We start from the raw sequence: 21,948 nt of genomic DNA, 5'->3' as shown, positions 1-21,948 counted from the left end.
GGAAGGGAGGAGAGTTTTTTTTTTATCGAGGATGATGTTGATACTTTATTTCCTGTGACGAGCGAGTGTTACGCCACAGCGAATCGATCGTAAATGGTAATGATCTGGCAATTATGGAGGCGTTTGGATAAGATTACATATACACTGGAGGCTGATGTCGAGCTGATTTTGGAGCAATTTGTGAAGGCGTTCCTTGTTTATAAAAATATTTGGCATTTTTTTTTTTTGCCTCAACTAAAACTGAATGTTGAAATCATTAACTTTTACGACAACCTTTTCCCAGCAAGCAAATATCACCACGCGACAAATGTCACCCGTTTCGCCCGGACTAATTTTGCTTATTTAGGACACCAGACTTGAAGTCTGTGTCGACACAGCAGCAACATTCCTGAACTTGACACTTGCACTCGACAAAACTAGAACTCAGTGGGAAAACTTTTCAGCTGCATGCTCGGAAAGAGCTGCCGAAACAGTTTTCCACAGTTTTCCACTACTGTTGTTAAGGATTTTTGTTTTCTGTTGGAGTTCGTTTCTGTCCGGGAATTTAGTTTGGAACTTACTCTTTGTGCACTATTTTCAGCACGAATAACAAACGAAACCTGGTGGAGTTCACCTCCTTAATGATTCATGCTGTTGATTTTCCCCCCTCTCTGTAATGCTTAGTGTTTGTTTTACGTCATTAGTGCAGGGGAAAAAAAAGTCCCGCTGGAGTCGTGAAAATTAAAGCCTCATTAAATGCGAGGAAAAATCAAGCGATCGTTAGTGTTTGACCTCTGGCGGATTCAAATTTTAAAAGCTGAAGCAAAAGTTTCCACCAAAGCTTTCCAGCTCGACGCTCTCGAACGGGATTCATTTAAATGAAATTAAGGCAGCTTCCCCCGCCGGATGGAATCAGGGTTTGGGAAATTTTGGCCAAACTTTGAATTGGGGTGCGATAAGCTTTGATTTCTGGCAGGAAAGGCTTTGGACAAAAGTTTGAGCCGATTAGTGTGGATTAGTTTTGCTTTAGTGGGGGCAATTGATTTGTGAAGACTTCATAAGAACGTTTTTGGAAGTTTCATCGAGTGGAATAATACTATATTCATTCTGAAAATATAACAGATGGTAAACTTTCGACAGTGCTTTAACCAAGCGATCCGACAGAGAATTTGAAGCTTAGCCCCCGGCAACAATCCGCAGCACAATCTCGCGGATCCAGTCGGCGTAGACCATCACGTCAACAAACACTTCCGGCAGTTCCGGCTGCTCGCAGTGGTCTCGTTTGCCGGCTTCCAGCAACCCCCTCAGATACACCCCTTGGCCGTCCCCGTAATCGTGGAACAGAGGACTACCCTGAAAGCTCTCCGTGCAGAATTCATCTCCAGCGCCGTTGGCAACCCCCTTGAAGTCACCACAGATGTGACCCCCTGAAGTGATGTCTAGCGGAATTCCTGAGAAGTTCAATCGATCTTCGCAGGATTCGCTACTTTCGGAGTCAATGAAATCGTAAAAGTACTTTTTTGGACCTTGTGTTGGAAGAAGAACTCGCGATCTGGAACCATTTCGAGAGGTGTCCAGGTGGATGCAGAACGGAACACTTTTCAGCGAATCTTGCAATTGAACAATCGCAACGTTGTTCGATCTTCTCGAAGTTTCATACGAGGGATGCACGAAGATCTGTTTGACTTGAGCAGTTTGACCACCACTCGTTCCGAACCTGAAATCGATTGAGAATTCACATGAGCAACTCTACAAATCACTGCACATTGACTTACAAATCAGCCCCGGAAGAGTTCTCCAAGCAGGAAGCGGTCGCCAGCAAAAGTGACGGTTTAATGTGCGCCGCGAAGCATTTCGCCTTCCCTGCACCGCTGGAGATGAACGTGAAGTCGTTGATGAACCGCCGGGCGCAGTGCGCGTTGCCGAGCAGGTTTTTCGTGCGGAAAACGGTGTTGTTTTCGATCCACCCTGTGTAGCGCGCGACGTCCAGCAGTAGAATGCTATTAGGTTGATCTTGTTGAGATATGGTGGTTGTGAGTCCTCGCAGGTACCACGTTTCTTCGTTTTCAACGAAGAATGTACTGTTGAAAGTTGGTGGAGAGTTTGTATCAATGCAGATGTAGTTGATTCCGAGGGTGCAGTTTATCTGAAGTTTATCTACTGATCTTCCAAGATTGGTAATGTTTACACTAAGATCCTTCGGATCACCTCTCCACAGACATATCGGACGCAACATCTCTGTGAACTTCAAGGGAGAGATCAGCTCCAGCAAAGCTATGTTGTTCCTGCCACTAGCTGCATCGAATTTCTCGTGTCGTATGATCCGACCTATTCGTTGGTGGTGCAACAAGCGATACCTTCCCTTCTCCAGAATCTTGAAGGTCAGTATTGTGGGGTCCTCGCCATTCCGGACGCAGCTCGCAGGCTGCCGATCATCCTCCCGACCGCCCTCTGACCACATGTCCGGAATGCCGCACACTCGATCACCATCGCCGCCAGCACCGTCCTCGTTCACAGCTACCACTCAACTAACTCTCTCGTACCGTTTTCCCCCACACGCTGTTCTCTCTCAGCTTCTCTGCCAAGGGGCATGACACTCAGTGGATCAGACCCTACAATCCCCCCTTGGTTTTATTTGAATGATGTTGACCTAGTGCAAAACCTAACATTGTCAATAGAAATCTCTAACTTCTTTAAAATAAAATAGTATCTGTCATATGTGAAACTCTACTCTAACTTACTGCTTGCTGTTATACATATTATCGTCTTGAGACCTGTTTTACCCATTCATGTTTATAATGTGATGCAGATCGTGAAGATGACCTATTAATTATGCTACTCAAATGTATACATCTTACACAACAAAAGTTGAATAAATTCTTCTTCTTCATCTGTTGACGCATAATCAATTTCCATATACATGAACGCTTTTACTATGTTCAACCTTTTGTGAACTTAGCCATGTTACAGCCAAATTACTGATTTAACATTTGTTTATCTAGGATACAGTATCTCTATTTGTTTTAATATTGATGATGTCGGTAATTACATCAAGATGTACTCGAGAACTATATTTGTCTGACTAAATATATCACTGGAATATATTCTCCAAGTAGAACGTCTACATCAGCACAATATCCTGAATCAACAAATTTAAAAATATATCTATTATGGCCCTTGCGCAATTCACTATATTCGTCTTACGCTCACTACGTCTGAAAATATATAACAAAACACACCAACACAACGTAACGGAAAACATTCCATGATCTTAATCTTTAGAGGTCAAATATTGTATCGATGGGCTTGGTTTCGATTTCTTTTTCAACACAAGAATGATTCGTTTACAAATAAATTCTAATTTAGATCCTATCCAACCCTCGAACAAAATAAAGTTGAAACAATATTCCAATGAATCAGTATCAAATGCTATGTCTTATGTTGAAACTTCATTGAGTTGTTCAATATCACCTCATATTAACCACAATATATTTCCTCAGTTATAATTGCTCAATTCCTGTCATAGGCATGCCTACTGTTAGACAAATGAGTGCTACTTCGTCTAAGTAAAGTGGAAATTTCCTAATAATTTTATAATAAAACATACTTATTATTCACAATCATAGTTCACTACTTTAAACCATCAACCGAATCTAGTTCAACAAAACATATAGTTTTGCAATTTATAAACATCGATATTGTTATTCAGAATTAAATCAATTCTAAATTTCCTATGATTGTTATAATGCTTAGAAACATCTAAAAATTTATTTATTTAATATTTAATCGGACAGAAACTCACTATAAATCAATTTAATCTAAACCATGCATCTATGCAAAATTATGTGATATATGCCCGAATCAGAAACAGTTATTTAAAATGAGAACTACAGTTTCAGACTTTCTTGATGCCCTTTCATAAAGTAGTGATTGATAAACTTCAGTTATGTAACTAATCAGCACTTTTAACAACCAATGCTTAGCCTACTATATTATCCAGTTATCCAGTTATTCTAGTATCGTGCCATCGTCAATAGTTTAGAAACCTCTCGATAAATCTTCAAACATGTACCAACATCTATCTATTCTTTTGAGCAGTGAAAACTTCAGAAAACTTTAGTAAGACGTTTTTTTTTTTAAACAAAGTCCTGTGCAACAGTGTTACAAGTAATGTTCAACCATGTCATCTAAAAACCTTTATATCCAGCAACTTCGAATAACATTCCATACAATGAACATGAACACTTTCGAATAACCTCCTTACTAGAAAATCCTCTTATAACTTAATTCTTACTCAAAATATTCATTAAAGTTATCTAAGTCCAGACATGTCTTCGAACAACAACATAACGATAAAACTATCTGCCTTTCACTTCCATCGGACATCTGTTAATATCACAAAAGAAATGCAAATGAGCTCGTCACTAGCGCAGTTTCTGATTGGCAGTTTGTGCACACATACGCAACACCACATTGAAAACAACGAGTTATTCCCCCGTTGCGTTTAATCTCTATCTTTAATATGTTAGCGTATAAAATGTAAACCATTATCTTCAGTTAGACTAAAACTGTCATTATTAAATATAACACAGCTGTACTTTGTTTTCAGTCAAAAATCCTAACCATTGATTCGATGATACACACAACTCTTACCGGATTACAATTTAACGCCGAATAAACCACCTCAAAGCTTTATATCAGATTATACTGTGGACATTCACAAGCCTCTTCTCCTCCTGGTCTTACAGCGAAAATTCACAAGTCATCTCTATGCCAGGCATGAGTTGACATCCACAAGCCTCCTCAGCGTCAGTTTTACAATTAATACCCTCAACTAGTGAACATCACTAGTCAAATTAACACCAGGCATTCAAGAAACATTCATGACATGACCTTCTCTTTTCACGAACCTCCGGAACATTGTCAGTGATCATCTCTTGAATTAACATTTCATCTTAGAACAAAATATATATAACCAATTATTGAACGTAACAAATGTTATTCGTTGAAGCATTAGAAATTACAGATTAAACCAACTTTTAACCCAAGAACTACTCGTGAATGAACACTTATGCTCATCTCTTGTGACAATTCACACCTACTTTTAACTTACTACTTGGAGAGTAAACTGATTTACCATCTACAATAGCTGTTACGATTCCTCTAGAAACCCTCCGACACACCATTTAACCATTTAAAGAGTCATTATGGTTTGCAATCAATTTCATACTCCACCCTTGAACATCCCATGTATTCATCACCTATAACAATGATTTCAGGAGCAATTCTAGTTTAATTCTTGAACAGCTTGACAACTGAACATCTTACCCGTGAACAATCCATTTGTTCACCACCCATAACAACAGTTACAGGGATAACTACATTACGATTTGTGAATACTTTACCCGTGAACAAACCTTTTGTTCACCACCTACAACAATAGTTACAGGGACAACTACATAACGACTCGTGAACAGCTAGATCACCTATAACAATGATTTCAGGAGCAATTCTAGTTTAATTCTTGAACAGCTTGACAACTGAACACCTTACCCGTGAACAATCCTTTTGTTCACCACCTATAACAATAGTTACAGGGACAACTCATTACGATTCGTGAACAACTAGACAACTGAACACTTCACCCGTGAACAACCATTTGTTCACCACCTATAACAATAGTTACAGGGACAACTCATTACGATTCGTGAACAACTAGACAACTGAACACTTCACCCGTGAACAACCATTTGTTCACCACCTATAATAATTATAGGGACAACTCATTACGATTCGTGAACAGCTAGACAACTGAACACTTCACCCGTGAACAACCATTTGTTCACCACCTATAATAATTATAGGGACAACTCATTACGATTCGTGAACAGCTAGACAACTGAACACTTCACCCGTGAACAACCATTTGTTCACCACCTATAATAATTATAGGGACAACTCATTACGATTCGTGAACAGCTAGACAACTGAACACTACCCGTGAACAACCATTTGTTCACCACCTATAATAATTATAGGGACAACTCATTACGATTCGTGAACAGCTAGACAACTGAACACTTTACCCGTGAACAATCCTTTTGTTCACCACCTATAACAATAGTTACAGGGACAACTCATCACGATTCGTGAACAGCTAGACAACTGAACACTTTACCCGTGAACAACCTTTGGTTCACCACCTATAATAATTATAGGGACAACTACAACCGATTCGTGAACAGCTCGACAACTGAACACTTTACCCGTGAACAACCTCTGGTTCACCACCTATAATAATTATAGGGACAACTACAACCGATTCGTGAACAGCTCGACAACTGAACACTTTACCCGTGAACAACCTCTGGTTCACCACCTATAATAATTATAGGGACAACTACAACCGATTCGTGAACAGCTCGACAACTGAACACTTTACCCGTGAACAACCTTTTGTTCACCACCTATAATAATTATAGGGACAACTACAACCAATTCATGAACAGCTAGACAACTGAACACTTTACCCGTGAACAACCTTTGGTTCACCACCTATAATAATTATAGGGACAACTACAACCGACTCGTGAACAGCTCGACAACTGAACACTTTACCCGTGAACAACCATTTGTTCACCTCCTATAATAATTATAGGGACAACTACAATTAATTCGTGAACAGCTAGACAACTGAACACTTTACCCGTGAACAACCATTTGTTCACCTCCTATAATAATTATAGGGACAACTACAACCGATTCGTGAACAGCTCGACAACTGAACACTTTACCCGTGAACAACCTCTGGTTCACCACCTATAATAATTATAGGGACAACTACAACCGATTCGTGAACAGCTCGACAACTGAACACTTTACCCGTGAACAACCCATTTGTTCACCACCTGCAACGAATGTTACAGGGACATTTTACCCGTGAACAACTTCCTGTCCACCACGAATGTTACAGGAACATTTCCTTTAGGTGCCTGACTAGTCAACGACTGTCTTAACCCGGAATAAAAGTAAACCATCCCTTCACGCTCCGCGTGTAAGCTCGTCTTTTTGTTGCTTTAACTAGTACCGCCACCCAAATTTCAGGATAACTTATTTCGTCCTACGTCAAAATAAAACATAGTTCTGCGTCAAAATGATTGTAGTCCTAACATAAAACATGTAAAAATTAAAGTAGTCTTCCGTAAAACAAATCTAAGTCGAAATCAGTGTCATCCTGCGTTAAACTACCGCATCTCTACGTCAACATAATAATCCTACAATGAAGCAATCGAAGTTCTACGTCAAAAATTATTTTTCTGTTGATAAAACATAAGTTCTTTGTCAAAGTTGCATAAGTCCTACGTCAATGTAATTATAGTTCTACGTCAAAATTATTGTAGGCCTACAAGATCATTCGAAGTATCAGCCATAATTATTTTGATCCTCTAAAGTTTTACGTCAAGCTTATTGTAGTCCTACGTTAAGTCATCGAATCCTACGTCAAGCCAATCTGTCAACTATCCTTCTTGGTCGTGGAACACTAAACGCACCCGAGCATTTGACTTTCCCATGTGTGTGTGTGTCAGAAAAATGTAAACAATTCGTTGTGAATCCATAAACACAACCAACCAAGGCACCACTACCATCATCAAGTTCAACACCTTCTTTGAACTTTACAAAAACAAACAGCTTTATGACGTTTCGCATACGCACACCAGCGCACGATTTGCCTTTGCTGCTTGCCGACAAAATCCAAGCTCACTTCCCCTCATGCACGCACACGCAATACATGCGAACGAAAATAACTCGATAAGCGAGAGAGAGAGAGACCGTTACTCCTCCTCCTCCCTTCTTGTTTTTTTTTTTTTTTGAAGAAAATCACTTGAAAATAACGCCACCATAGGCGACTTCAAAACCATGGCCCGACTTAGCACTTGTACCTCAAATACCTGTAGTTAATCCTCGTCGCCAACTTTGTGGGGTCCTCGCCATTCCGGACGCAGCTCGCAGGCTGCCGATCATCCTCCCGACCGCCCTCTGACCACATGTCCGGAATGCCGCACACTCGATCACCATCGCCGCCAGCACCGTCCTCGTTCACAGCTACCACTCAACTAACTCTCTCGTACCGTTTTCCCCCACACGCTGTTCTCTCTCAGCTTCTCTGCCAAGGGGCATGACACTCAGTGGATCAGACCCTACAAGTATCAACTTGGAGGGATTCCGAATCTCTGCATTCCGGTATACCTTTGATGGTGATACCAAGAACAGCTCGCTGATGATCGCTACGTCACACAACCGATGTATTCCACTAGCGTTCCGATACACTTCCCCCTGCCAAGGCCACGGCCGTTGTTGTCTGACCTCCGGAAGCAAACCACACGTGGAGAAGTCCTGGTTGAACAGCATCGTGTCCTCTCCATCCGCACTGATGTTGGTGCTCTTCCTTATCCATGGTAGATAATACGCCACATCAACAAACACAACGAAGCTCTTCGGATCCACCAACCGAGTCTCGGCCTCAATCTTCCCGTTGCTCAGAATCCCTCGCAATCCCCATTTGCCGTCCTTCCCCTCGATGTACAGTCCTCCTCCGCTGTCTCCGGAAGCCGGTGTAGATCCATTCCGGAACCCAGCGCAAAACATCTTCCGATCGTACAGGAATCTCGTGTAATAGTCCGGATCACTATCCCGACAGCGACGTCTCGACACGATCAACATCGGAACGTGCTTCAACGCGCCAGTCAGCTTATGCTCCTCATCCTCGCCCCAACCAGCAGAGCTTCCCTTCTTCCCGATGATCAGCTCCTCAACGCTACTTCCACTCCACAAACAAAGCGGTTTCACGTAATCCGTAACCTCAAAATCCACCTCCACCTTCAGCAGCGCGATATCATCCTCCAACGTTCTTGTGTTGAACTCCGCATGCCTCACAATCTCCTCAACTCCAACCTCCTGCAGCGAGTGCTCCAAGCTGTACAGATTCGCAATCCCCGCCCGTACCAGCATCTCCTTGGCCCGCAGCGGTCGAGTCTTGTACTCGGGATAGGTACAGTGCGCCGCAGTTAGTACAAACCTGCGCGAGATGATCGTACCCCCGCAGGCGTAGTTGGGTTCGGCCTGGTTCACGCTGTGAAACAGGGCCACGTGCCATGGCCACTCGCCGAGGCGGGAGTTCTTCCCGTAGTGAACCAACTCTTTGGCTAGGGTCTTTCGATGGCCACATTCGGCGTCGGCAACGGGTACGATCTGGGAGATGATTGAAATTACGACAAGGTTCGCAACTTGATGGCGGAACATTATCGCAGGATTGCGATAGAAGTGAACTGCGGTCAAGTACCGCCAGTATGCTACTAAAGGCTTCCAGACAGGCTGGCTGGCTGGTGAGCGTTAGATAACGAGATCCTATTAAATGTCGGATTTTGCACGATTTACTATTGCCGCACTGGCATGTTTAGTGGAATTTAGTAGGACTATAAACGTTGCAATTATCTGAATAAAACATTTGCTGCTGTACTTGATGATTGTCCTTACAGTCACCGTAAGACTTTTTTAAAACAAAATGTCAATTGTTGAAATTTATTTTATCTTTTGTTTTGTGATTTCAATTACAAATATTTGCGATACACAGTAAAAAAATTGTGTAAATTTGAAGGTGTAATTTTGGAAGGTTGAAAATTACCTCTTTTATGATGTAATTTTACCTCAATTTAGACTGTTAAAGCGACATTTCAACAGAAAAGTGGTAAGATTACACATTTTCAGAGGTAAAATTACTCATGTTTTCTGACGTAAAAGATGTACCCCTTCCCAGATGTAATATCACCACGATTTTTTTTATATTGTTCAGAGTACTTATGTTTAAAAAATAAAAATGCACATCTCTGGAAAATGCCAATGTCATCATAACTCACCACTAAACGCATAATTAACTAGTCCAACCAGTTGCGCGAATCATAAAACCAATAAATTCCAGTTTTCAAAGTGTCTCGCAGCTATTATACGACGTCACCGAACGTCATCCCCAATGCAATCCACATTGGAACTCACCGCTCACACCTCCAAGCCACAAGCCGGCTTAGAACGTTCAGTTGAAACCAGTTTTTGCGGACGACTACGCTCAGGCAAGATTTAGTTGAGACGTAGAATTCTCATTTAGTGGCACGCGACCCCTGCGGGGTTGTCGTTGACTGACGATCGGCGCCGGTTGTTCTGCGGCAGAAAGTGAACATTTTGGTTAAAGTTTCAAAGTTCGGCGTTCGGCGATAACCTCGCGATCTTCAAATCTACGCAACGCAACAAAATTGACGCGATAATGACTTCGAGCGACGTTTTCGTCACTCATTCTCCCGTTGGGGCTTCGCCGAACAAGTGTCGTTTGTTTGCGGGATGTTCTGGCTGAAATTCGTTCTCGTTACGCTACTTGGAAGATCCGTACTGGGAGGTAGGTCATCACTCCAACAGGTGATCTCAACTGATCAATCACACCAATTCCAGCGGACGACTGCGGCGTACGAATCCCAACCACCCAACAGCTGGTCAGCTTCGGCAATGCGTCGCGCCTCGGAGAATGGCCCTGGCACGTGGCGCTCTTCCACCGGATGAACCGAGCCTCACCGACGTACGCCTGCGGTGGCACGATCGTGGCCAAGAACTACGTCGTGACGGCGGCGCACTGCACTTACCCGCAGAGTCGCGCCCGGCCGCTGAAGATCGCGGAGATTCTAGTTCGAGCGGGGATCGCCAACCTGCAGGCGTTGGAGCACTCGCTGCAGCAGGTTGGAGTGGGGGAGATCGTGCGCCATGACGAGTTCAACTCCGATACGGTGGAGAGTGATGTTGCGTTGCTGAGGACGGCGGGGGAGTTTGAGTTTGGGAGTTATGTGAAGCCGATTTGTTTGTGGAGTGGGGTTGATGATGAGAAGGAGGTTGTGGGGAAGGTTGGGACGATCGCTGGGTGGGGCAGGGACGAGAATCAGCAGCTGCCGGATAACTTGAAACATGCGGGAATGCCGATTGTGTCGAGGAAGACGTGCAGGGATAGCGATCCGCTGTACTATACGAGGTATTTGTACGATCGGAAGACGTTTTGCGCTGGATTTAGGAACGGGACGTCTCCTGGATTGGGGGATAGCGGTGGAGGACTGTACCTTGAGGTGGGAGGCAAGTGGATCCTTCGTGGGATCGTGAGCAACGGTAAGGTCGTGGCCGAAACGCGTCTGCTGGACACTTCCAACTTCATCGTGTTCACCGATGTGGCGTACTTTATGCCGTGGATCAAACAGAAGTTAAACATCGTTGATGATCTTCCGGGGACAACACCGCTGCAAGACTTTTCCGTTTGTGGGAAGAAGAAAGAGCCACAGTTCAAGCGAACCGGCTTCAAGGAAGAGCGAAAATGGCCCTGGCATGGTGAAGTCTACAGAAACAACAAGACAAGACTTTGCGAGGTTGCTGTAATCAGCGATTACTTCATGCTATCACCCGCCGAGGTTTACGATGAAGTTGACGTTCAGCACGCAGCGCAATTGATGGTAAAATTCAAAGTTTTCAAAGACGGAAGAAGCCAAGTCTTCCTGGAGCAACGCATTCAACGGATCATTCGTCACGAAGAGTTACAGAGGGACACCCGACTGAACAATATTGCCCTGCTGGAGCTGAAAGCTCCTCTGAAGTTCACCGAGCTCATACATCCGGTCTGTCTTTGGGGTGGCGATCCTGCCGGTTGGACATTGTCCAGAGTACGAGGATATCTGGACGACTATGATCAAGAAATTTACGGTGAGGAAACCTGTCGTAGGATCTACAATGTTCCACAGGAAGCTCTTGGCGGTAGAGGATTCTGCTATCAAATCTCAACGTACGGATTCAGTGGAATGCTTGGAGATCTGCTGTTCCTGAAGCACGGTGAATCCTGGTATCTGCGAGGTATAACCTACAGCTTGATTAAGGAGCAATCAGTATTTGAAATTCTGCTTGCTGACGTTGCTCACTACAAGTCCTGGATTGACAAAAATGCAGTAGTAAAGTCGACAGATTTACTTGACATTGGGAAGTGTTCCCAGACATCGTACAGCCAGTGGATGTACCAGATCAAAAGCAGCTACCAGTTTCAGTGCTACGCTTCCTTGATCTCGCCAACCCTACTAGTAACGACTGCGTCCTGTTTAGACGGATTGTCTTTAGAATCTTTGTAAGTTTCCAAATCACCAACTGTACCCAAAATCTCATCCTCACCTTTCTTCCAGGAAAATTGTCAACGACCACTTCGGATCCATTGCAATGGCAAGCAAAATCCACGTCCACCCGTCCTTCGACAACCTCCTCCTCTCCAACAACATCGCCCTCATCCAGCTTGCCCAACCCCTCCCAAAACAGCCCATCTGCCTACCCAAAGCAACCCTAAAACCATCCCAACTACCCCTCCAATCCGTCAGCTGGCAGTCCGCCTATTCCCGCGCCAATCCAGTGGCCTTCCACGTGGCCAACTTCACCACAACCAACGTGGGCGGCTGTGCCGATCGTTGGCGCCGCGAGGGTGCCCAGGTGGACACCGCCGGCGGTCACATCTGTGGCCAGATGGTGGGCATCGAGCAGGGCTTCTGGTTCTACTGTGAGTCGAACATGCACGGCGCTCCGCTGGTGTATCGCGTGGGGGAGGAGGTGCTGCTGCGCGGAGTGCTGGACATTGGGAAGGCCAACCATTGTGCGAGGGATGATTTGCCGGAGGTGTACGTGGATCTGCTGCACTATGCCGATTGGATCGTGGAAGTTGGGGTGGGGGAAATCGGGTTGTCGGTGGTTCCGGTTCCGGAGGGTAGGGTTGAGTGGAGAAGACAGAAGGGTGATTAAATTACTTGACAGACTGTTTATTTCAAAAGAAATTCCTTATCACTTACAAGTAGTATTCAACAAATGATAAGCGCATTAAAACCCACGTCGAACAGTCTACTTCTGGAAAATGTTGTGGAACGTGATTGTCAGTTTCATTGTCACTGCCATCTTTTGTAAGAGCGTCACTGCAAGTCCCAGCAATCAACAAACGGAATGCGGACAACGAAAGCAGCTAGCTCGGGAGTTGATACACCACGGCCACCAATCCCGATCGGGAGAATGGCCTTGGCATGTCGCAGTGTTCCATAAAATCAACGCGCAAGCTGACTCAAGTTACGCCTGTGGAGGTACGACCATATCGCGGAAGTTTGTACTAACTGCGGCGCACTGTACTTATCCCGAGTATAAGACTCGACCGCTGCGGGCCAAGGAGATGCTGGTACGGGCGGGGATTGCGAATCTGTACAGCTTGGAGCACTCGCTGCAGGAGGTTGGAGTTGAGGAGATCGTGAGGCATGCGGAGTTCAACACAAGAACGTTGGAGGATGATATTGCGCTGCTGAAGTTGGAGGTGGAATTTCAGGTTACGGATTACGTGAAACCGCTTTGTTTGTGGAGTGGAAGTAGCGTTGAGGAGCTGATCATCGGGAAGAAGGGAAGTTCTGCTGGTTGGGGCGAGGATGAAAAGCATAAGCTGACTGGCGCGTTGAAGCACGTTCCGATGTTGATCGTGTCGAGACGTCGCTGTCGGGATAGTGATCCAGACTATTACACGAGATTCCTGTACGATCGGAAGATGTTCTGCGCTGGGTTCCGGAACGGATCTACACCGGCTTCCGGAGACAGCGGAGGAGGGCTGTACATCGAGGGGAAGGACGGCAAGTGGGGACTGCGAGGGATTCTGAGCAACGGGAAGATCGAGGCTGAGACTCGGTTGGTGGATCGGAAGAGCTTCGTTGTGTTTGTTGATGTGGCGTATTATCTACCATGGATTAGGAAGAGCACCAACATCAGTGCGGATGGAGAGGACACGGCGCTGTTCAACCAGGACTTCTCCACGTGTGGTTTGCTTCCGGAGGTCAGACAACAACGACCGTGGCCTTGGCAGGGGGAAGTGTATCGGAACGCTAGTGGAATACATCGGTTGTGTGACGTAGCGATCATCAGCGAGCTGTTCCTCGTATCACCAGCGAAGGTATACCGGAATGCTGAGATTCGAAATCCTTCCAGGTTGATTCTGACCTTCAAGATTCTGGAGAAGGGAAGGTATCGCTTGTTACACCACCAACGAATACGACACGAGAAATTCGATGCAGCTAGTGGCAGGAACAACATAGCTTTGCTGGAGCTGATCTCTCCCTTGAAGTTCACTGAGATGTTGCGTCCGATATGTCTGTGGAGAGGTGATCCGAAGGATCTTGTTGTAAACAATACCAATCTTGGACGATCAGTGGACAAACTTCAGATGAACTGTACCCTCGGAATCAACTACATCTGCATTGAAACAAACTCTCCACCAACTTTGAACAGTACATTCTACTTTGAAGATGAAGAATTGTGGTATCTACGAGGACTCACAACCACCATATCTCAAGAAGATCAACCTAATAGCATTCTTCTGCTAGACGTCGCACGCTACACAGGGTGGATCGAAAACAACACCGTTTTCCGCACGAAAAACCTGCTCAACAATGTTGATTGCTCCTTACCGTTCATCAATGACTACACGTTCTTATCTACAAGAGCTGGTGAAATGAAATGCTTTGCTACGCTCGTCAGTCCATCACTCATGCTGACTCTAGCTTCATGTCTTGAGAACTCCTCTGTTCCGGATTTGTAAGTTGTTTAATCATCACATTGGTAACTTCTCTGTACAGCCCTTATTCATTTCAGGTACGGCACAAGTGGTGACCAATCCTCTCAAATCATAAAGATCTTCTTTCATCCTTCATACAATGGCTCGACCAGACCTAACAATCTTGCCATCGTTCAGCTCGACAGACCTCTGGACACCACTCCCTTCTGCATTCTTTTCGACTCCTCCCGAACGGGTTCCCGACTCAGACTTCTTCTCCCCACCAAAGGTCCCAAGAAGTACTTCTTTGACTTAGACGAAAGTCAACCCTGCAACGAGGGTCACATCTGCGGACACTTCAGAGGAATCGCCAGGTATTGCGGTGATCCCTCCTGCAAAGGCAACTTTCACGGTAGTCCTCTGTTCCATGACTTTGGAGACGGCCGTGGGGTGTATCTTCGAGGGTTGCTGGAAGCGGGCAAAGAAGATCACTGCGAGCAACCCGAGTTGCCGGAAGTTTTTGTCGACGTGATGTTCTACGCTGGCTGGATTCGGGGCACCGTACTGAGGATTCTAGCGTAGGAGTTGATAAACGTTTGACCGAAATCATTGCAATACTTTGGTGTATCTATCACTTGCGCTAACCAAAATTTGCGCCAAATCAGACCGCCAATAAATCTCGGCATCGCGTCAGTCTAGCTCCGGGGGGGGGGGGGGGTTGGGGGGTAGGGACCATCGATCACTCCCAGCTGTGGGTGGGTCGAGCAACAATTGGCCAAAACGAAGGCCAATTAAATCGAGCTCGGAATCGTTTCTATCTGTGGGGCGTTAAGCTTCGTCCTTTGGCCAGATAAAATGGATTACTTCTTGGAAGCGGGAAAAAACAACTCTGCTCGATACTAAATCCTTCCTCAATGTAATGACCCACTTTTGGCGAGAAGGCGGCAGGGAAATTCGGGTGGAAAACGGTGGTTCCTTCGAGCAAGAAAAGCCATTCGGTTTAATTAATCAATTATGTCTGGATCGTTCAGCATAGATTGGGGGAACGTGGGCAAGAAAATGCAGGAAAGTCACTTTTTGCTGGTGGTCTTTAAGCGGCCATTAGGATGGCTCGATTTCGGATGAAGATATGGAATGGTATCGAGATGATTACGGTTCTTTGGTGGCATATTTGTTAAATACTATTTTCTAAAATAGCTTAAACTAATTGTATCATAATTTCTATTAGGATATAACAAAATATATCAATTTTGCGAATATTTCATGCCACGATACTGAAACCTCCACTTCGATTAACCAAGTTCAACCAACTGCTACAAATCAAAGACTCAATATCCGCTCGGGAAACCCCATCGAAACTCGATTGTTTCTGCTCGACGACGACGTCCATAAATAAGATGCAAACGCCTTCGCCGCATGCATAAATCTGCCACTTTCCTGGAACCGGAATCCAATCCTAGGCCACAGCTGGAGCCCGTCGTCGGCATCGTGTCCTTTAACCGTCGTCGCGTCAGTAACAAGAAAAAAAAGTTTGGCCCTTTCAATATCTTTATCGGAGAGGTCGGATCCTTCGTCGACGACGAGTTCGATGAACCTCGTGGATTTCTTGGAAAATAATTAAATCATTAATCATTAATGGTTATTTCATCAATAGAAATTCAATTTTCCATAAAAGCTTCTCATGACGTGAATCGCTGAATGATTTTCGAGCAAAAATAACAGCAAATTTCTCGGAAAGTAAACGATATTGCTCCGGCCAGATTCAATTATCTGACTAACCAACCGTAAATAAATATATACATCTCAAAAGTCCCCGGCAACAGCGTCGTCGTCGGCGGTGCTGACGTCGACCTCGTCGGATCCTCTGGGGCCGGTCGGTGTTGTTCGACATGCTCCAGTAGACCAGCAGCGTTTTCGGGGTCGTCATCGTCGTTAATGCCCCGAGGTCACCAACCAACCCCATCGAACAGCGGCAACTTTGGCCGAAACCACTTTATTATGACCCTGTGAGGCTTCCTGGAAGATGGGTTTTGCTTTCCCGCGAAAGCTTTACTCAGCTGTGTTGTTCTGGTTGATTCGCGGAAAATCTGTAGCGTTTTCATTTAAATTTGACTGTTGATTCAATACTATAATAACTTTCAACAATGCTGCAGTGACCACCGTTCCTAAATAAATCCCATATCAATTTTCCTCTCACACACACCCTCATAATCTCTTCATTACAAATGCCAAATTCAATCAGCGCCGAGGAAGAAAAATCGATTTCGGGGGGGGGGGGGGGGGTTTGCCATCACAGTCAATTGGTTTCAAATTTTACTCCATAGACGAGGAATCCAATCCACTGCCACCATCCCCCTAGAATTATTCATATCCCATTACATGCTCGTTTAAGCTTCGCAGCATCCGCGCGACCTGCCTCCCAGCAACAAAGCTCCCCTCAAATCCCACTCCCTGGCTGATGGGATCGATCTGTGATATTGATAGTAGGGTGTGTGATGCAAAAATTGACGAAACATTCGAAATTTGTCGTAAATTGTATGTGATAAAAGCATCTCCGTAAAGCGTAGGTGGCTTCTTGTCATCACAAGAAAAATTATAAGATACTTGAATGGTTGAAATTCTTAAGTTGAAACTCTACTTTTTTGTTTCCGTTATAGCGTATATAAGCCATGGACTGATTTTCTTAACCAAAAAGTCATCATATTATTTAAAAAAAACATTATCTTTGAAAATATAGTTATTTTTATTAATATGAAGGATTTTAAAAGTTATTACCCAGAAAAGGTACACAAAATTTAACAGTGATGTATTTTTTTTTATATTTGATTTTAAAAGTGCGTAATATTGAATATTTAACCCTTTAGAAATGTTAGTCTCGATTTAAAAAAATTGAAAATATTGTTTTCGAAAACATGGAAAATGTTTCATATTTTAACATTGTAAATCGGACCATTAGTTGCTGAGATAACGATGTTAGAAAATGGTGGGTTGTTTGGGTAACACTTGGAAAACATCAATTTTCATGTTTTAAATCTTAGCAACTAAGGGTCTTATCAACAAAGTTCAAAATCGCAAAATATAGAGAATTTTCTCAGCTTTTCAAAAATATTTTTTTCAAAAGTGAGCGAACATGCGCACTAATTTAAAATAATGAAAAACTGCGACTGTTTTCAAAAAAGTTACTTCAAAATGGCTTAAACTTGAAAACGGTGCACTTTATCAAAATTTCACTCAAACTTTTTTTTTTACTTTTTGATTGCAAATTTAATTTTACATCGAAAAATGAAGTTGAAAAATGTTTGTGACCGATATTCGATTTTTTGAAAAAATATGTGTTGATTAAAAAATTCATAACACGGTTAAAGATTTTTTGCACAACCTGAAAATTTCTGAAAAGTTGGCATTTTATGTCCTCTAAAACGTATCAAAAAATAAAAAAATAAATAAAAAAAGTATTTTTTTGCAAATCAAGTTTTAGTGACAAAAAGTTAAATAAAAAATCACCAAAATTTGGTTTTACAGTGTATCATTTTTTTCAGTGTAGTCCATATCCATACCTACAACTTTGCCGAAGACACCAAATCGATAAAAAATTTCCTTCAAAAGATACGAATTTTTGAATTTTCATACATCGTTTTTGTATAGATAGCTGCCAAATTTGTATGGAAAATTATATGGACAAACTAATGATGCAAAATGGCTTCTTTGGGCATACAGAATGACCAAAAAAAAATTAATCGGATTGCTCAATGAGAATTGCTCAGTAATATTATTGTTTGAAACATGTTTCATTAACTATTGCATACACTTTTTTCTGATATTTTTATTTAGTAGTATTTGAAAAAAATATACGCGTAAAAAAATCTTCTTTTTAAAGTCGTAGCCTAGTTTTTCTTGTTATAATCGAATTTAAAGTGTTCAAATTTTATTTTAAAGGCAAACAAGATCGATCACAGATTTTTTTTCGAAAAATCAGTGTTTTTATTTTGTTAACCAAGTTATTTTTTTTAGTTTTTTAACAAAATACATATAACTACATAACATTGTTTAAATGTCATATTTTTACCTAAAATTGTTTTAAACCATTTTTGTTTTAAAAAAAAATCATTTCAATTGATTTGAAAGCTTAAATTTTATATGAAATTTAATCTGCTGGAAATGCCATTAAATTTGAAGATTTTTTCGAATCATGTTTCAAAAACACGTGAGTACGAAAATGCATTTCGTTTTCCGATTGCAACATATTTTTTTCTTAAGATAATCATCACACTGTGAGTATATTTAAGTAATCCTTTCCATCAACATTTTATTCATTGTTATAAATAACTTTTTAAACTTTTAAAATGTTATTCCATACCATTCCTTGCGTACTTAATTTGTACACTTCATTTTGCGGAAAATTCTCAAACCTATCAAAGTACTTCCCGGTTTACAGTTCTGATGCATTCAGAAATAGAAAAATAGAGGTTTTTTGGTTATCACTCAAATTAAACAGTATGAAAAATTAAAAATACGTATAACTTTTAATTTTCTTTTTTTATTTTTGCCATAAAATATTATAGGATTCTTTACTTTAAGACAAAATATGTAAATGGCTTAAAATTTAAAATTAAATTCGTCGAAGTTTTGAAATAAATACTGGAAATGTTCTGAAATTAAAAAAGATACACCTCCTGTTAGTAATTTGAAATAAAACTATAACAGTGGTTGCCGAAAACTCAAAAATAAAATTATTAATATTGAACAGAATAGATGCTATAAATATTGTGCAAAGTTCTTTGACAAATTGGAAATGTGTGACGTAACGCCTTGCAACTTTTTTGTGATGTTTTTTTGTCTTGCTAAAACTTCATTAAACTTTTTGTTAGTTTTACCAAACTTGTTTACGTTAATAAAAACTTGTTTTTTCACTGCATCATTTTTATGTCATAGCCCATTTATTTGCAAAAAGTGTTTATTCATGTTCATTAATAAAAAAATTCTGAATAACTCAGGCCGTTCCAAATATTTTTTGAAGTTTATGTCCCTCGGCTTTGTTCAAAGTCGTAGCTGGAGGGGAGGGGGGCAAAAATATAAAAAAAATATATAAATTGAAATTACAAGCCCAGGTTTCAATATTTGGATTAAAAAAGTATTTTAAAATGCATTTTACACGCGCCTAGTTGCTTTCCAATCATTAGTTTTCAAAATATCGAGGTATCACGGATTTTGATTTTCACGAAAAAAAAAACTTTTCGTCGGACTGTACATTAATATTTCATAAAAATTAAACCTATTTCCAAAGGAGTTCAAATATGCTAAATATGATTATAAACGCAGAGAAATGCGTTTTAACTGGTTTTCTGTTCATTAATAATTAATTTTCATTTGAAGGGGGGGGGGGGGGGGAGGGTGTTGACATAAACGTTGAAGAATATTTGCAACGGCCTTACTATGAAAATTGAAAACAAAGTTACAGCCTTGCAGAAATTTAAAAATAGTTGAGTAGTGTTTTCCATTAGCCTTAAATATCAGCTAACGATATCATTTTTTGATCCTGAAATCGTTTTTTCATACATACAAGTCAACATGCTTTTATTTCATACAAATGTTTAAATATTATTGAAAATAGTAGTTATGCAACAAGTTACAAAAAGAGGATTTTTTCAGCCCGAGTCGTACATTTATCCAACGAGGTTCACCGAGTTGGATAAATACGACATGTGCTGAAAAAATCATGTTTTGCAACGAGTTCCATACAACATTTTTTGCAATTCCGAAAAACATCCATTGAGTGAAATTTTAAGTAAAATTTTCATGTTTTTTGTCAATAAATCGTTTAAATCAAATTTTTTTTGAAAAGTGTTACTTTTCGAAACAAGTGCTGAAAAGTTCAACTTTTCAGCACCCATTTGAGTGCTGAAAACTAGAACTTTTCAGCATTTATTTTGAAAAGTGTTGCTATTCGATTCTGTTATTTTTGGTACAGAAAAGTAGGCTATTTCGTCGTTTAAGAATGACAGGAAAAGTAGGGGAAATTCTCGTATCTTTGGCAGGTTAAGCACTCGCTCCTAACTCCATCCAATTTGCTGATTTTCACTATTTAAACAACTAATTTTGCAAAACTTTTGATAGAAACTTGCTTGCTCACTTCTTATTGAGCTATTTATCACTCGATTTCTGTTGAAATCGCTTTTAATGAGCTTTAATTGCATGTCAAAGTTCTGACCTGCCAACATTAGAGGCACGCTGGAATTAGATGCTGTTCCCCTAAGTAGTTTCACGACGGAATTGCAAAAATAGTTTTATACAATTCCGCCCTAAACGGTCTTCAATCGATCAAGAATGTTATTCCGCTAACATGTTATGTTATAATTATTGTCGTTTCGTTCAGCATCTTTACAAGAATCTAGGTATTGGCTATGAAGTCAAAAACGGTAAAAATCTGGAGTTCAAATCATAATTGGAATCGATAACTTTTCAGAAGCCAGAGTTGAAGACTGAGACAAAATCGATTCCCTTGGAAAATGTGAATTAAATTAAACAAAAACAAATGGAAATTTTGCATTGCTTTTACTATGGAAATAATAAAAAAGTGTTTATTTAACAAAATGGTCATGAAAAAAAAAGATGGAGTATTTTTTTTAACACAAACCTTAAAAACCCATTGAGAAAATATCTGAAAACGGGGTGATTAACTGGCCATAATAAGCTTTTTTACCCTACCAGACTTCCATATCCGTTATTTTTCCCATCTGAAATCCCACCATCGATGGATCGAAATCACGCACGCAACATTACCACGCCTAGTCGGTGGGCCGAACCCGGACGGAGGAGGGACACGTGGTGGTTTGGTTTTAGTGGGAGTAACATCATCGCGTGAATTATTCTCTGCGGTTACAACGCCCAGCTGGCAGCAGGACTCAACAGGATAAACCGAAACGGATACCGCACGTTTGGAACCAGATTGAAGCTTGTGATTTTTGCACGATTGGCTGCAAATTGCAACTGTCTGTCAACGTTGCAGATGGTGGGGCAGTTTATCGTAATTTATTTTTTGTTTCATAGATGTTTGTGGTTTGTGGAAATATTGATTTTTCGCGTGCAAACGTGTGGAATCTAATAAGCAAAAACCGCAGCTGCCCTTAATTAGTTTTACATTGCCGCAAAAATTTCCATAAACATCAAATTAATTTCCCTTCGTCAACGCGCCCAACCAGTTGAGCCTCGCTCAAATTGAGCAATTTTTAATCAAAATCATGTGAACCCACACAAACTGTCAACATAAAATGTTATCCCCTGGACAATGATATGAAATATGTGCTGTAAAGTCGTAAAACTGGAAGGACAGTGCCATAAAA

General features: G+C 41.6%; 4 protein-coding genes across 6 annotated transcripts in view; 3 read left to right on the top strand and 1 right to left on the bottom strand.

Moving 5' to 3' along the window:
- Positions 1-21,948, top strand: part of LOC120417727 (potassium voltage-gated channel protein Shaw-like) — a 203,128-nt gene that overhangs the window by 58,633 nt on the left and 122,547 nt on the right. The window lies entirely within an intron of this gene.
- Positions 1,047-9,279, bottom strand: LOC120417721 (uncharacterized). The gene is made up of 3 exons (XM_052708875.1): positions 8,182-9,279; positions 1,755-2,377; positions 1,047-1,696 (listed from the first exon to the last, which is right to left on the bottom strand). The coding sequence occupies exons 1-3, from the start codon at positions 9,277-9,279 to the stop codon at positions 1,156-1,158; spliced, it is 2,262 nt and encodes a 753-aa protein (XP_052564835.1). The 3' UTR covers positions 1,047-1,155.
- On the top strand, positions 10,143-12,919 carry LOC120417729 (transmembrane protease serine 9-like). Its single transcript, XM_039579884.2, has 3 exons — positions 10,143-10,423; positions 10,477-12,172; positions 12,228-12,919. Exons 1-3 carry the CDS (start codon positions 10,369-10,371, stop codon positions 12,829-12,831), a joined length of 2,355 nt encoding a protein of 784 aa, XP_039435818.1. The 5' UTR covers positions 10,143-10,368; the 3' UTR covers positions 12,832-12,919.
- On the top strand, positions 12,821-16,780 carry LOC120417725 (polyserase-2-like). 2 transcript variants are annotated; one of them, XM_039579877.2, is made up of 3 exons: positions 12,821-14,649; positions 14,707-14,948; positions 15,338-16,780. In XM_039579877.2, the coding sequence occupies exons 1-3, from the start codon at positions 12,941-12,943 to the stop codon at positions 15,460-15,462; spliced, it is 2,076 nt and encodes a 691-aa protein (XP_039435811.1). In that variant the 5' UTR covers positions 12,821-12,940; the 3' UTR covers positions 15,463-16,780. The 2 variants fall into 2 exon arrangements, with proteins under 2 accessions (XP_039435811.1, XP_039435810.1); XM_039579876.2 differs by lacking the exon at positions 15,338-16,780 and having other exon boundaries at positions 14,707-15,291.

Source organism: Culex pipiens, chromosome 2 (genome assembly GCF_016801865.2).
Source record: "Culex pipiens pallens isolate TS chromosome 2, TS_CPP_V2, whole genome shotgun sequence".
Lineage (NCBI taxonomy): Eukaryota > Metazoa > Arthropoda > Insecta > Diptera > Culicidae > Culex > Culex pipiens.
The sequence above is the reverse complement of the archived record's forward strand: the minus strand, read 5'-3'. Positions and strand labels throughout refer to the sequence as shown.

Excerpts from the sequence above, each read along its gene's own strand:
- LOC120417729 (XM_039579884.2), top strand. The coding sequence starts at position 10,369 with ATGTTCTGGCTGAAATTCGTTCTCGTTACGCTACTTGGAAGATCCGTA. Across the intron at positions 10,424-10,476 it reads TGGAAGATCCGTACTGGGAG|CGGACGACTGCGGCGTACGA; the intron begins GTAGGTCATCAC and ends CACCAATTCCAG. Across the intron at positions 12,173-12,227 it reads GGATTGTCTTTAGAATCTTT|GAAAATTGTCAACGACCACT; the intron begins GTAAGTTTCCAA and ends CCTTTCTTCCAG.
- LOC120417721 (XM_052708875.1), bottom strand. The coding sequence starts at position 9,279 with ATGTTCCGCCATCAAGTTGCGAACCTTGTCGTAATTTCAATCATCTCC. Across the intron at positions 2,378-8,181 it reads ATCCCTCCAAGTTGATACTT|GACCCCACAATACTGACCTT; the intron begins GTAGGGTCTGAT and ends CGGAATGGCGAG. Across the intron at positions 1,697-1,754 it reads AACTCTTCCGGGGCTGATTT|GTTCGGAACGAGTGGTGGTC; the intron begins GTAAGTCAATGT and ends AATCGATTTCAG.
- LOC120417725 (XM_039579876.2), top strand. The coding sequence starts at position 12,941 with ATGTTGTGGAACGTGATTGTCAGTTTCATTGTCACTGCCATCTTTTGT. Across the intron at positions 14,650-14,706 it reads AACTCCTCTGTTCCGGATTT|GTACGGCACAAGTGGTGACC; the intron begins GTAAGTTGTTTA and ends TATTCATTTCAG.